At 48.8% G+C, this 16941-nt stretch overlaps 1 protein-coding gene across 1 annotated transcript in view; it reads right to left on the reverse strand.

Annotated features, from left to right (window-relative positions):
• LOC122547808 (phosphatidylinositol transfer protein alpha isoform-like) overlaps positions 1-16251 on the reverse strand; it is a 36677-nt gene extending 20426 nt beyond the window's left edge. Inside the window, exons 1-5 of the mRNA XM_087977145.1 lie at positions 16232-16251; positions 15682-15827; positions 13281-13372; positions 10187-10194; positions 8183-8257 (exon numbers count right to left, since the gene is read on the reverse strand). Of these exons, the coding sequence (XP_087833271.1) occupies positions 8183-8257; positions 10187-10194; positions 13281-13350 (153 nt within the window). The 5' untranslated portion in view covers positions 13351-13372; positions 15682-15827; positions 16232-16251. The remainder of the gene's footprint in view (positions 1-8182; positions 8258-10186; positions 10195-13280; positions 13373-15681; positions 15828-16231) is intronic.
• Positions 16252-16941: the final 690 nt, after the last annotated feature.

Raw genomic sequence — 16941 nt, forward strand, 5'->3', positions numbered from 1 at the left:
CTCGGGTCTGGCGCTGTATAACACTAGGGTACAATATTGGTGGGGACAGATCGGTCACTGTATAACACTGGGGGTGGGGGGGATGACAGATCCCGCAGTATAACGCTAGGGTACAGCACAGGTAGGGACATGTCTGTCAGTGTATAACGCTGGGTTACAGTACAGGTGGGGACAGGTTTGTCAATGTATAACACTGGGGGACAGTCCTGGTGGGGACAGGTCTGTCACTATATAACACTGGGGGACAGTATTGATGGGGACAGGTCTGTTATTGTATACCACTGGGGTACAGTACAGGTGGGAACAGGTCTGTCACTGTATAACACTGGGGGACAGTACTGGTAGGGACAGGTCTGCCATTGTATAACACTGGGGGACAGTACTGGGGGGAGGGGATAGGTCTGTCACTGTATAACACTGGGGGACAGTACTGGGGGGGACAGATCCCGCAGTATAACGCTAGGGTACAGTACAGGTGGGAACATGTCTGTCAGTGAATAACGCTGGGTTAGAGTACAGGTGGGGACAGGTTCGTCAATGTATAACACTGGGGGACAGTCCTGGTGGGGACAGGTCTGTTATTGTATACCACTGGGGTACAGTACAGGTGGGAACAGGTCTGTCACTGTATAACACTGGGGGACAGTACTGGTGGGGACAGGTCTGCCATTGTATAACACTGGGGTACAGTACTGGTAGCGAACAGGTCTGTCATTGTATACCACTGGGGGACAGTACTGGTGGGGCCAGGTCTGTCACTGTATACCACTGGGGGACAGTACTGGTGGGGACAGGTCTGTCACTGTATAACACTGGGGAACAGTACTGGGGGGGGGGGGGGGGGGGGGAAGATAGGTCTGTCACTGTATAACACTGGGGAACAGTACTGGGGGGGACAGATCCCGCAGTATAACGCTAGGTACAGTACAGGTGGGAACATGTCTGTCAGTGAATAACGCTGGGTTAGAGTACAGGTGGGGACAGGTTCGTCAATGTATAACACTGGGGGACAGTCCTGGTGGGGACAGCTTTGTCACTGTATAACAGTGGGGGACAGTACTGGTGGGGACAGGTCTGTCACTGTATAACACTGGGGTACAGTACTGGTGGGGACAGGTCTGTCAGTGTATAACACTGGCGTACAGTACTGACGGGCTCAGGTCGGCGCTGTATAACACTGGGGATCAGTATTGGTGGGGACAGATCTCTCACTGTATAACACCGGGGTACAATACTGGTAGGGACAGGTCTGTCACTGCATAACACTGGGGTAGGGTACTGGTGGGGGACAGGTCTGTCAGTGTATAACATTGGGGGACAGTACTGGTGGGGACAGGTCTGTTACTATATAACACTGAGGGACAGTACGGGTGGGGACACGGCTGTCACTGAATACCACTGGGGTTCAGTACTGGTGGGGGACAGGACTATCACTGTATAACACTGGGGTACAGTACTGGTGGGGACAGGTCTGTCACTGTATAATATTGGGGACAGTACTGGTGGGGGCAGGTCTGTCACTGTATTACACTAGGGACAGTACTGATCTGGGCAGGTCTGTCACTGTATAACAATGGGGTACAGTACTGGTAGAGACAGGTCTGTCACTGAATAACACTGGGGTACAGTACTGGTGGGGACAGGTCTGTCACTGAATAACACTGGGGTACAGTACTGGTGGGGACAGGTCTGTCACCGAATACCACTGGCGTACAGTACTGGTGCGGACAGGTCTGTCATTGTATAACACTGGGGAACAGTACTGGGCGGTGTACAGGTCTGTCACTGTATAACACTGGGGAACAGTACCGGGTGGGGACAGGTCTGTTACGGTATAACACTGGGGGACAGTACTGGGGGGGGGACAGGTCTGTCACTGTGTAACACTGGGGTACAGTACTGGTGGGGACAGGTCTGTCACTGTATAACACTGGGGGACAGTCCTGGTGGGGACAGGTCTGTCACTATATAACACTGGGGGACAGTATTGGTGGGGACAGGTCTGTTATTGTATACCACTGGGGTACAGTACAGGTGGGAACAGGTCTGTCACTGTATAACACTGGGGGACAGTACTGGTAGGGACAGGTCTGCCATTGTATAACACTGGGGGACAGTACTGGTGGGGACAGGTCTGTCACTGTATAACACTGGGGAACAGTACTGGGGGGAGGGGATAGGTCTGTCACTGTATAACACTGGGGAACAGTACTGGGGGGGGACAGATCCCGCAGTATAACGCTGGGGTACAGTACAGGTGGGAACATGTCTGTCAGTGAATAACGCTGGGTTAGAGTACAGGTGGGGACAGGTTCATCAATGTATAACACTGGGGGACAGTCCTGGTGGGGACAGGTCTGTTATTGTATACCACTGGGGTACAGTACAGGTGGGAACAGGTCTGTCACTGTATAACACTGGGGTACAGTACTGGTGGGGACAGGTCTGCCATTGTATACCACTGGGGGACAGTACTGGTGGGGCCAGGTCTGTCACTGTATACCACTGGGGGACAGTACTGGTGGGGACAGGTCTGTCACTGTATAACACTGGGGAACAGTACTGGGCGGGGGGGGGGGGGGGGGGGGAAGATAGGTCTGTCACTGTATGACACTGGGGAACAGTACTGGGGGGGACAGATCCCGCAGTATAACGCTAGGTACAGTACAGGTGGGAACATGTCTGTCAGTGAATAACGCTGGGTTAGAGTACAGGTGGGGACAGGTTCGTCAATGTATAACACTGGGGGTCAGTACTGGTGGGGACAGCTTTGTCACTGTATAACAGTGGGGAACAGTGCTAGTGGGGGACAGGTTTGTTACTGTATAACAGTGGGGGTCAGTACTGCTGGGGACAAGTCTGTCAGTGTATAACACTGGCGTACAGTACTGACGGGCTCAGGTCGGCGCTGTATAACACTGATGATCAGTATTGGTGGGGACAGATCTCTCACTGTATAACACCGGGGTACAATACTGGTAGGGACAGGTCTGTCACTGCATAACACTGGGGTAGGGTACTGGTGGGGGACAGGTCTGTCAGTGTATAACATTGGGGGACAGTACTGGTGGGGACAGGTCTGTTACTGTATAACACTGAGGGACAGTACGGGTGGGGACACGGCTGTCACTGAATACCACTGGGGTTCAGTACTGGTGGGGGACAGGACTATCACTGTATAACACTGGGGTACAGTACTGGTGGGGACAGGTCTGTCACTGTATAATATTGGGGACAGTACTGGTGGGGGCAGGTCTGTCACTGTATTACACTAGGGACAGTACTGATCTGGGCAGGTCTGTCACTGTATAACAATGGGGTACAGTACTGGTAGAGACAGGTCTGTCACTGAATAACACTGGGGTACAGTACTGGTGGGGACAGGTCTGTCACCGAATACCACTGGCGTACAGTACTGGTGGGGTCAGGTCTGTCACTGTATAACACTGGGGGACAGCACTGGTGCGGACAGGTCGGTCATTGTATAACACTGGGGAACAGTACCGGGTGGGGACAGGTCTGTTACGGTATAACACTGGGGGACAGTACTGGGGGGGGGACAGGTCTGTCACTGTGTAACACTGGGGTACAGTACTGGTGGGGACAGGTCTGTCACTGTATAACACTGGGGGACAGGACTGTCAGTATATAACACTGGGGAACAGTACTGGGGGGGGAGGGGGGAGGGACAGGTCCCGCAGTATAACGCTAGGGTACAGTCCAGGTGGGGACATGTCTGTCAGTGTATAACGCTGGGTTTCAGTCCAGGTGACGACAGGTTCGTCAATGTATAACACTGGGGGACAGTACTGGTGGGGACAGGACTGTCAGTATATAACACTGGGGAACAGGTCTGTTATTGTATAACAGTGGGGGTCAGTACTGGTGGGAACAGTGTATAACACTGGGGTACAGGACTGATGGGCTCGGGTCTGGCGCTGTATAACACTAGGGTACAATATTGGTGGGGACAGATCGGTCACTGTATAACACTGGGCTACAGTCCAGGTGGGAACAGGTCTGTCACTGTATAACACTGGGGGTGGGTGGGTGGGGGGGTGGGAGGATGACAGATGCCGCAGTATAACGCTAGGGTACAGCACAGGTGGGGACATGTCTGTCAGTGTATAACGCTGGGGGACAGTCCAGGTGGGGACACATCTGTCACTGTATAACACTGGGGGACAGTATTGGTGGGGACAGGTCTGTCATTGTAGAACACTGGGGGACAGTACTGGTGGGGGCAGGTCTGTCACTGAATAGCACTGGGGTTCAGTACTGGTGGGGGACAGGACTATCACTGTATGACATTGGGGTACAGTACAGGGGGGAACAGGTCTGTCACTGTATAATATTGGGGACAGTACTGGTGGGGACAGGTCTGCCATTGTATAACACTGGAGTACAGTACTGGTGGGGGCAGGTCTGTCACTGTATTACACTGGGGTACAGTACTGGTCGGGGCTGGTCTGTCACTGTATAACAATGGGGTACAGTACTGGTGAGGACAGGTCTGTCACTGTATAACACTGGGGAACAGTGCTGGTGGGGACAGGACTGTCAGTATATAACACTGGGGAACAGGTCTGTTATTGTATAACAGTGGGGGTCAGTACTGGTGGGAACAGTGTGTAACACTGGGGTACAGGACTGACGAGCCCGGGTCTGGCGCTGTATAACACTAGGGTACAATATTGGTGGGGACAGATCGGTCACTGTATAACACTGGGCTACAGTCCAGGTGGGAACAGGTCTGTCACTGCATAACACTGGGGGTGGGTGGGTGGGTGGGGGGGGGGATGACAGATCCCGCAGTATAACGCTAGGGTACAGCACAAGTGGGGACATGTCTGTCAGTGTATAACGCTGGGTTACAGTACAGGTTTGTCAATGTATAACACTGGGGGACAGTCCCAGTGGGGACAGGTCTGTCATTGTATAACACCTTGGGAAAGTACAGGTGGGAACAGGTCTGTCACTGTATAACATTGGGGGTCCGCACTGGTGGGGACAGGTCTGTTAATGAATAACACTGGGGAACAGTACTGGTGGGGACAGGTCTGTCAGTGTATAACGCTGGGGGACAGTACTGGTGTGGTCAGGTCTGTCACTGTATAACACTGGGGTACAGTACTGGTGGGAACAGGTCTGTCACCGCATAACACTGGGGGATGGCACTGGTGGGGACAGGTCTCCTAGGGTTTACCACTGGAGTATAGTACGGGTGGGGACAGGTCTGTCACAGTATACCACTGGGGAACAGTACTGGTGGGGGACAGGTCTGTCAGTGCATAACACTGGCATACAGTACTGACGGGGCCGGGTCTGGCGCTGTATAACACTGGGGTACACTACTGGAGGGGACAGGCCTCGCTGTATAACACTGGAGTACAGTACTGGTGGGGACAGGTCTGTCACTGTATAACATTGGGGAACAGTACAGGTGGGGACAGGTCTGTCACTATCACACTGGGGTACAGTACTGGTAGGGATAGATCTGTCACTGCATAACATTGGGGGACAGTACTGGTGGGGGACAGGTCTGTCAGTGTATAGAACTGGGGCACAGTACGGGTGGGGTCAGGTCTGTCACCGCATAACACTGGGGGACAGCACTGGTGGGGACACGGCTGTCACTGTATAACACTGGGGGTCAGTACTGGTGGGAACAGGTCTGTCAGTGTATAACATTGGGGTACAGTACCGGTGAACAGGTCTGTCGCTGTAAAACACAGGGGGACAGTACTGGTGGGGACAAGTCTGTCAGTGCATAACACTGGCGTACAGTACTGACGGGGTCGGGTCTGGCGCTGTATATCACTGGAGTACTGGAGGGGACAGGTCTGTCAGTGTATAACGCTGGGGTACAGTACAGGTGGGAACAGATCTGTCAGTGTATAACACTGGGGTACAGTACTGGAGGGTACAGGTCTCGCTGTACGACACTGGGGTACAAGTACAGGTAGGGACAGGTCTGTCACTGTATAACATTGGGGGACAGTACTGGTGGGGTCAGGTCTGTCACTGTATAACACTGGGGGACAGTACTGGTGGGGACAGGTCTGTCACTGTCTAACACTGGGGTACAGTACTGGTGGGGATGGGTCTGTCACTGTATGACACTGGGGTACAGTACTGGTGGGGATGGGTCTGTCACTGTATAACACTGGGGGACAGTACTGGTGGGGACGGGTCTGTCACTGTATGACACTGGGGTACAGTACTGGTGGGGATAGGTCTGTCACTGTATAACACTGGGGGACAGTACTAGTAGGGGACAGGTCTGTCAGTGTATGACACTGGGGTACAGTACTGGTGGGGATGGGTCTGTCACTGTATAACACTGAGGGACAGTACTGGTGGGGACAGGTCTGTCACTGTATAACACTGGGGGACAGTACTGGTGGGGACGGGTCTGTCACTGTATGACACTGGGGGACAGTACTGGTGGGGACAGGTCTGTCATTGTATGACACTGGGGTACAGAACTGGTGGGAACAGGTCTGTCACTGTATAACACTGGGGGACAGTACTGGTGGGGACAGGTCTGTCACTGTCTAACACTGGGGTACAGTACTGGTGGGGACGGGTCTGTCACTGTCTAACACTGGGGGACAGTACTGGTGGGGACAGGTCTGTCACTGTATAACACTGGGGTACAGTACTGTTGGGGACGGGTCTGTCACTGTATAACACTGGGGTACAGTACTGGTGGGGACGGGTCTGTCACTGTATGACACTGGGGTACAGTACTGGTGGGGACGGGTCTGTCACTGTATGACACTGGGGGACAGTACTGGTGGGGACGGGTCTGTCACTGTATAACACTGGGGGACAGTACTGGTGGGGACGGGTCTGTCACTGTATAACACTGGGGTACAGTACTGGTGGGGACGGGTCTGTCACTGTATGACACTGGGGTACAGTACTGGTGAGGACAGGTCTGTCACTGTATAACACTGGGGTACAGTACCGGTGGGGACAGGTCTGTCACTGTATGACACTGGGGTACAGTACTGGTGGGGACAGGTCTGTCACTGTATAACACTGGGGTACAGTACCAGTGGGGACAGGTCTGTCACTGTATGACACTGGGGGACAGTACTGGTGGGGACAGGTCTGTCAGTGCATAACACTGGCATACAGTACTGACGGGGCCGGGTCTGGCGCTGTATAACACTGGGGTACACTACTGGAGGGGACAGGCCTCGCTGTATAACACTGGAGTACAGTACTGGTGGGGACAGGTCTGTCACTGTATAACATTGGGGAACAGTACAGGTGGGGACAGGTCTGTCACTATCACACTGGGGTACAGTACTGGTAGGGATAGATCTGTCACTGCATAACATTGGGGGACAGTACCGGTGGGGACAGGTCTGTCACTGTATGACACTGGGGGACAGCACTGGTGGGGACAGGTCTGTCATTGATTAACACTGGGGTACAGTACCGGTGGGGACAGGTCTGTCACTGTATAACACTGGGGTACAGTACTGGTGGGGACAGGTCTGTCATTGATTAACACTGGGGTACAGTACTGGTGGGGACAGGTCTGTCATTGATTAACACTGGGGTACAGTACAGGTGGGGACAGGTCTGTCACTGTATAACACTGGGGTACAGTACTGGTGGGGACAGGTCTGACACTGTATAACACTGGGGTACAGTACCGGTGGGGACAGGTCTGTCACTGTATAACACTGGGGTACAGTACTGGTGGGGACAGGTCTGTCATTGATTAACACTGGGGTACAGTACTGGTGGGGACAGGTCTGTCATTGATTAACACTGGGGTACAGTACAGGTGGGGACAGGTCTGTCACTGTATAACACTGGGGTACAGTACTGGTGGGGACAGGTCTGACACTGTATAACACTGGGGTACAGTACCGGTGGGGACAGGTCTGTCACTGTATAACACTGGGGTACAGTACTGGTGGGGACAGGTCTGACACTGTATAACACTGGGGTACAGTACTGATGGGGACAGGTCTGTCACTGTATAACACTGGGGTACAGTACTGATGGGGACAGGTCTGTCACTGTATAACACTGGGGTACAGTACTGATGGGGACAGGTCTGTCACTGTATAACACTGGGGTACAGTACTGGTGGGGACAGGTCTGTCACTGTATGACACTGGGGTACAGTACTGGTGGGGACAGGTCTCTTACTCACATTGTCTGCATTGCCCATATCAGCCTTGTGCCAGGTTTCAATTTTGATCAGGAAGTCATCCTTCATGTATTCATTCTGAAAGATGATGTTGATTATAGTATTTAGGCCTGATATAGTATTACCAACTTTAGTTCAAAGTAAGTGCACACAAGGAAAATCATCCAGTTCTAAAAAAGACAAGATGTAGTCTCTGTAGTCAGAGTGGCCTGGTAACCCCCTTCCCTGAAGCACTGTGTCTCCCTCTTTTAATCACTGAAATGCAGTTAATTGTCTCTCTCTCTGTCCAATTTCACTCACTAATAGCCCACTGGGTCCTCACAGCCAGTCTTTGTACAGGATGTGGAGGAGACGGTGTTGGACTGGGGTGGACAATGTTTAAAAATCACAACACCAGGTTATTGTCTGACAGGTTTATTTGGAAGCACTAGCTTTCGGAGCGCTGCTCCTTCATCAGGTACTTGTGGAGAGTAAGATCATAACACACAGTATTTATAGCAAAAGATAACCGCATCATACAGTTATGTATTGAACAAACCTGGATTGTTAAGTCTTTCATCTTTTAGAGTACAAGTTTTAGTTCACTGACACATAAATCCCAGAACTTTTTATAAGTCACCTTTTCGAAATAATAAGGTTTTATAACAAAAGGTGACACCTTGGCTCAGATAATGCATTAAAGGTGTGAGGTCAGAGTTGGTCTGTATGCCAATCTTCAGTCAGACTGCTTCTATTTCCAAAATCTTGAGTCAAACTAGTTCTATTTGGAAATAGAACATATCAAATAAGCCTGTTGGACTATAACCTGGTGCTGTGAGATTTTTAACTTAGTCTTTGTGCAAGTTGAGTTTGCGCATGGGTTTGGGACGTTCTCCTCTTGGGTGATGTATCACACCCGGGAACCACCAAACCGTGCTGCTGTTCGAGCTGGGGGTAAGGGCTGAGAGGGTGAAGCCTTAACAAGCACATCCTCCCAGACCAGCAATGGAACAGGGTACTCAGTCAGATTCCCGCGTTGTGAGGTGTTTAAATGTAGATCTCGGAAATAAGAGGCTGCTCATCAGCCCTTTCCCACGCCATCTTTAACCTGGTACTCCCACCAAAGAGCCCACTGATGGTTTCCAAAGTCTCTCAGAATCCTATTACTACATATTTCTCTTAATTCATCTTCACACAGATTGATTTAGTTTCTATCAAATGTAGGAGCAGAAGGACATTCAGCCCATCTAATTGGTTTCACCTTTCAATGAGATCATGGCTGATTTGAAAATCCTCAACTGCACTTTGCTGCTTTTCTCCATACCCCTTGTTATCCTTACTATTAAAAATCTCTCTGTCTTAGCCTTTTTGTAGAGAGAGCAGCGCTCTGTAAACATTCAGAATTTTACAGTTTCTTTAAGTAAGGGTGCATATTATACATGAATTATACACGAGTTAGCTCCTTTTTTCTGCATCTGGAACTGAACGTCACAGCAGAATGCAGTCACTCCTGGTTAAGGTAATCCATCCTGAGCATAGTTTAGTGCTTTCCTTTTAGATCTACAAGACCATATTCAGTTTCACTCCCTGAGACTATAGGAGAACAGAGGTTGAGAAACTCTTGCCAAGAAGCAGGGAGATAGCAGAAGAAAACTGATGCCCGCCTGATTCCCCTCGTCAGCTGCAGCTCATTCCACCATTTAGAACTGGTCTGTCACTCCCTCACAAACTTCAATTGCAAATGGCTCATGCCTGTGGTGCTGAGGTAACTTTGATTTCACTGCCACAGGGAATGGGTGAAGTCAACTGAATACATTTAAGGGAAAGTAAGACAAGAGAGATCGTAGGGTTGCACAAGTTTCCACAAGTGGAACATAAGCTCCAGCATGGACTGGTTGGGTTGACTGGTCTGTTCCTGCGTTCTTTATTCCTTGCCCTACCCACCTCCTGCCACGATAAAACCGAATTCCCTCCCGCAGACCATCAGGCACCGTGCCAGAGGCTCCAGTAACTGCCAAAAGCACTCACCGTAATGACTGAAGTCAGCAGCGCACAGCAACATAGGAGAGAAGAGAAAACACCGTTAAAACATTGCCAAGTCAACAGATAGAGAGCACAGAGCTTCAAACAGGCAAGGTTTTACAATCTAACCACCAGCAGCAAGGACCAGATTCACTTACACATGGTAACACACTCTTTGGCTCAATAAGTTCATGCCGACCACGTTTCCCAAACTAAACTAGTCCCACTTGGCCCATATCCCTCTAAACGTTTCCTATTCATTGACCCATCCAGATGCCTTTGAAATGTTGTAACTGTACCTGCACCTACCACTTCCTCTGGCAGCTCATTCCACACACAAACCACCGTCTGTGTGCAAAGGCTGCCCGTCTTCACAATATCACCAGGTTTATACCACTACCAATTAAATCCAACCAATGAGAACAGACATATTAGCTGTGTATTTGAGATTTTCAGGATACCAGTGACCTGGCACAGGCTGCACTGATTTTCCATTCCACATTTACCCCCTGGATAGGGTAAGAGTCAGAGGGGGCAAAGGGAGTGGTTGACAGTTTCCCTTCCTTTGCAGGAGACTGTGCATTCTTTTCAAAAAATTAAAAACGAGGAGCTATGGTGGTGGAAAAGTAATGTGACTCGGACAGCAAGCCAGAACTCCAGGCTATTGATCTCAGAATATTGGGTCAAATCTCACCAAGGAGACCTACTGACATCCACCTTCTAAAAGCTCATCTCAGGGACGGTTAAAAATCATCTGGGTGAACAGGGAAGGAAATCTGCTGTCCTTACCTGTTCTGGTCCATGTGACTCCAGACCCACAGCAAAGGGATTGGAGGGGAGTGGGAAGCAGAGGACAAATGCGAAATCACACTTGCCACTCAATGACCAACAAAGCACTGCCTGCCATCACTGGGGGAGGGTTTCTGTTCAGTAGGACATGTTTCTCATTACAGAGAGAGAAGATCATAATCGAGGGCACCATGCCAATGCAGTCCTGAGAAGGTCTGAGACCAGAGTTGTTGTTTATCAGGACAGAGCAATAGAAAGGAATAGGCCCTCATCCTGTCTGCGTGCTCACGAGGATAATAAAACATTCCCACTGCTTGTGGAATCAGCCCTGACACCAAAAACACAGCTACATTATGTGGCAAAGTAATAGCACGTACAGAATCAGGAGGTGAGACAAGGTCTCTTCACATTTTTAAAAAAAGGTCACAAATGATAATCTAGTTATCGCCCAACTGCCTGCAGACTTAATGAAATATTTACACGGTTCTGAAGTAACACTACTATCCCATATAGCAAGGATCCAGTATCACCTCACTGTCAAGGCAATGTCACATTCCACCAGCACTGGACCAAGGTTATAAATTAGAGAGGAGTGTAGAAATCTGCAGGCCTGAGATGGTTGTTCTCTCTGCGGTGTGTTTTATCCAGAGAACAGACAGCAAGGGAAGATTAATCTCAATTGCTCGCCTCATCACTTAAACTAATATCTCTCACATAAAAGTGGAGCATCAGCACTGTCTTCTTAAAGGGGCGGTGTTCTTTGGGAGTATGAGTTGAGGAGAGATTTAAAAGGATTAAGATCCTCTAACTGTGGCTATGCATTGGCCTAAAGCTGGCAGAAACTTTGACAAATGATAATTGCAAAAGAAGTTAAACTGTCCAGAAGCCTTGTATTCACATGCAGCACCATCAGGTTTCTCAGTCACTATCCACGCACCCCTCCCCCATTCTCTCTCTCGATCATCCCAAATGGCTGATATCCCATCAGGACTCTCCTGACACTATAGTTACACAATCCTAACACTCATCCCACCAAACAGAGCTAAGGCAAGAAAATAGCCCAGGAGAGGGATTATTTAAACTACAATGTACTAACATGTCTCAGCCGTGTGGTATGTGAATGGATTGTAGAAATCTTCATCCTTGTTTTTGCCCCTTCATTCCAACTCAACCCTTGGTTGTTCTCCCAGCTCTGTACATTTGCTCAGTTAAACCTTGCTGCCTGTCTAATAACTTGCAACAAGTGCCTCTCCCTCATCACTCCTGTGCCTGCAGACTTACACCAGCTTCCTGTTCAGCAATGCCTTCACTTTAAAATTCTCATCCTTGTTGGCAAATCTCTCCCGCCCTACTCATGCAATCTCCTCCAGGCTGACATCCCTTCAATTCCAAGCTCATTGGCAGCCCTTCCTTTAGCTGCCAGCACCGCCCCCCCCCCCCTTCCCCAGTTCTGGAACCCCCTCCCGACCTCTTTGCTTCAGTCCTCTTTTAAGATGCTCCTTAAACTGACCTTGTTGACCAGGTCCCTCATAACCACACCTTTCAATTGCTAATGCTCCTGTGAAGTGCCTTGGGTATTTTCACGCTGCTATATAAATGCAAGCTGTTGTTGATCATGCCAAGGTCTGAAATGTCTAGGCATGACACAGCAAGAACGAGAGCCTGAATCATCTTGTTGGGATTTAAAGTGTTGCTTTTGGGAGAGCGAAACACAACACTACCAGCTGCAAATTCAGGCATCGGTGGGGGTGAAGTCAACTTAGCTTTGTATAATGGATGCCTTCATGAAGGTCAACATTTACCTCCACTGGTCCCAAGGGGGTGGTAGTGAGCTGCCCTCCTGTCACTGAGGAAGTGGTTTCATAGATTGAAATGTTTTCTAGTGCACTACAGAGAGAATGTTAAGTCAAACGAGACTGGAGCTTAGTTTGCTCAATAAATCAAACCAAGCTTCTCACGAAAAGGTAACAAAGAATTTTCTAGTTTTTTCATTTTGGTTATTTTACTTATGCTTTTAAGTTTCATAACTTAGTAGGGAAAACTAGAAGGATAAAAATGTTAAATGTTTTGAAACCAACTGGAAGAAGAAACCAAACCTGTTGTGAGAGATGATGGAACTGGAGCAGTCACATCTTCTGAAGAATTCTATCAGCTTGATTCCCTATTGACTGAAGCTCAGCGGAGTCAAAAACATGACAAGTCAAGAGCAATGGGTCTGGCTCCCACTTGCAGCAATAAGACTTGCAAAGCATTGTCTGTTCTATTTTTCCCTCATTAGCCAGCCCCAGCTCCATGCACAGCATCTACTCACCAGTTCTGCAGTATGGGTACGCGTTCCAAGCCTTCTCATGCACGTTCAGAGCTCCCTCAGGAGCCAGCATCTGCACAAACTTGGGCACCTTGCTGCAAGAACAAAATGGTTATGGTTTCTCAAGTCTCAGCATAAAGCCAGGTTTTGGGCTAAGGACATGCAACAATTCCATGCACACAGAGTCGAGCGTCTGGAAAACACTTCCAGTTAAAACACCAGAGAGAAGACCGTAAAATCTTGATTGAACGTGAGTGAACGGTTGGGTCTGGCTAGTTGGAAAGGCCAAGGTGAATTGTCTGGCTTTCTGCAGTCTCTTATTTTAGGATTGTCACGTGACAGAAATTGCAGAATCTAGTCACTCTCAACCTTTTTGTTTAAAAAGCACATTGTATAGCTGTCCAACATCTGAGTGCATTGAGGTGAATGCTTCTTAAACAAAAGGTGAAACCATATCAGGATCGTGTAGGTTCAGAACTTAAACCTCGCGCAAGTACCAGTCACCTTGCCACCCCATGCTTCTCACTAACCAAGCACAAGAGAGATCACAGAAAGGAAAGGGAGAGGGATTTACATTGAGATGTCCAATGGCCATGAAATGTGCAGTGTTTTACAGCCAACGAGCTAATTTTGAAGAGCTGATGCTGTAGCAGTACAGGAAATATGGCAGCTGCCCCCATACATCAGGCAAAAGTGAGGACTGCAGATGCTGGAGATTAGAGTCAAGATCAGAGTGGTGCTGGAAAAGCACAGCAGGTCAGGCAGCATCCGAGAAGCAGGAAAATTGACGTTTCAGGCAGGAGCCCTTCATCAGGATGCTGCCTGACCTGCTGTGCTTTTCCAGCACCACTCTAATCTTGACGCCACGCATACATCAACCCACAGACAGCAATGTGGGCCTGACCAGGTAACCTGCTTATAGTGACGTCGATTGAGATCCAGATTGGCCCAAGGATGCTGAAGAGAACTGCTCTGCACATCCTTGAAAAAGTGCCATGGGATCCCTAACATCCATCCAGGCAGGCAGGCAGGCAAGACCTGAGTTTAGTGTCTCACCTGAAAGACAGCACCTCCAACAGTTCACAGCTCACTCAACTGGAGTGCCAGCTTTGAGTCTTGTATTACAGCCCTGATTACAAAGTCCACTGGTAACCCCCCACCATTCTCCTCAGTACCATCAGCTCTGCTGTCTAATTACTGACCCAGAATTTCATTTTACTCATCAGTCAGTGACTCCTTAGTAATTAACTACACTTAAATATTAAAGACATATGTAATGGACATCTTGAGGCACAGCAGAAACTACATAAGAACAAGCCCTTTGCCTTTCCTCATTTCCATTCCAACTTTTCCCACCTAGCTTTCCATCTAGAGGCGAGTCAGGATCCAAACTAAATGACAGAACAGGCTCAGGGGGCTGAATGGCCTTCTCCCAGATGTCCTTTTAGGGCTTCCCGAGTACTGCTGCTGGCTGGTAAAACTGGAGTTTTGACACAAGCTGATCACAGATCATCCAATCCTGGGATGTTGTGATGGCTCATCTCCCTTACAATCATCATAGCTTCAGAAATTGTTGGTATAGACCACTCAGCCCACTGGACCTGCTCCATCATTCCATAACATCATGGCTGATTTGATTGTGGCATCCCTACACTCTCTTGTTGATGAAAACATTCTATAAAGCTTTTAAAATGCACAGCCTGCTGTCAATTAAAGCATCACTTCCCATCATCCCCGAGTCGTCCCCATTTGGTGTTGTGCTGAGTTCACCCTCCAATGAAATTTCCAGCAAGTATATCTAGTGCTCTTAAAGCTAACAGCAGAGGTTGGTCAGACAGACTGACAAATCAGCTGTAAGCCTGCTCCAATCGTTACCTCCGGGAGTGGGGAGCGCGGTGGTTCCGTGATTAACACTGCTGCCTCACAGCACCAGGGACCCAGGTTCAATTCCACCCTCAGGCAACTGTGTGTGAAGCTGGCACATTCTCCCCATGTCTGCGTGGGTTTCCTCTGGGTGCTCTGGTTTCCTCCCACAATCCAAAGATGTGCAGGTCAGGTGAAGTAGTGTTCAGGGATGTGTAGGTTAGGTGCATTAGTCAGGGGTAAATGTAGGGTAGGGGAATGGGTTAGTCTTCAAAGGGTTAGTGTGGACTTGTTGGGTCGAAGGGCCTGTTTCCACACTGTAGGGATTCTAAATTCTAACCCTTCAGTTTGTGTGGTGATCATTACTAAGACTAGCTCTTTATTTCAGATAATACTTGACTTTAAATCACCTGGGATGCTGGGATGGAATCTGCTAGTAAGCTCTGCATTATTAATCTATCAACAAACCCTCTACACGTCACAGACCCGTGTTGATACTCACCAGATACCACTCCCCTCGCCCTCCACCCCCACCCCTTACCGTTGAAGGTGGTAGATCTTGTGCGTGTACTGTCCTTTCTCACCATCTTTCTCATATGGCTCATTCTGTAACACTTCAACACCTTCACCGCCACCAGTCTCATTCTTACTTGCCTCTGCCACAGAATACAACTGTCCCACCTGGTACTGCAGAGGCAAACAAACATATTTGGAGAGAAAGAATTAAGAGTTTAAATGCTTTATTCAGTTTCTCATTAAAATTCCTAGCTCTCAGGACATACCCCACTGTTGTGGGCAGAAACATCTACAGGTGATTAGAATACACTGCAACACTGTCATTTTGCATTATGACTACAGAGTAAGAATGTATTTCTATAGTGCCTTCCACTAAAACAGGATACTCCAAAGCACTTTAACCCAATTAAGTGCTTCTTGTGATAAAAGAAAAACATCAGTGTATTTGTGCACAATATCGTATTGCTTTTTGAGGGAGCTTAATCTCAAACAGAGTCTCTGGGCACCTGGGTGAGATCAATATTGACCAGGAAAACCAGCAGAAGAGCTCATCATGACCTGGTTTAACAGCTCACCTGAAAGCTAGCATCTCTGATGATCAGCACTCCCTCAGTACTTGCACTGGGAGCACTAGCCACACGTCTCTGGAGTGGGACTTCTGTCAGAGAGGGATGAGAAAATGCACACCCTTCAAAGTAACAGCAGGCACTGGTTACGCAGCAGGATAGCACCATTATCCAGCCAGTTTCGCTAGGGACTCTCATCCACACCAACACCAAAACATTCAAACATTGGGCAAGTCATTACAGTGATATGTACACAAGTGATTTTTCTCCCTCTATTAGGGAAGCAACCTTAATGACTGGTTAGGGTTAAGAGTTCTCACATATAGTACTGTGTACAATCGTGCTCACGTATCTAGTAGCACTTGAGAAATCGGTTTGTCTGATTAGTGTCCTTCTAATTGCAAGTCTGGTTTTATCTTCTAATAGCATTAACCAGATCCTTAAACCCTGCGACTTACTGCAGCTCAGACTCTCAATGCAGCCATTGTCAGAGGTCACAATTGATTGTATAATTTATAACTCATTGCACAATTCACTTGCCGTTCACATTTAAGAATGCGGAGTTAGTTTGTGGACTGTCCAATTCTGCTCTGCATTGAGCTAGGATTGCAGCTCCCTGCTCCCCAAATGAACACTAAACATCAAACATTTTCAAAAAATTCATTCATGGTCATGGGTAATGCTAGCTAGGCCAACATTTAATAGCAATTCCACACTGA

This window comes from Chiloscyllium plagiosum, unplaced genomic scaffold, assembly GCF_037043375.1.
Source record: "Chiloscyllium plagiosum isolate Xiang-an unplaced genomic scaffold, Cpla_swu_hap1 HiC_scaffold_31, whole genome shotgun sequence".
NCBI lineage: Eukaryota > Metazoa > Chordata > Chondrichthyes > Orectolobiformes > Hemiscylliidae > Chiloscyllium > Chiloscyllium plagiosum.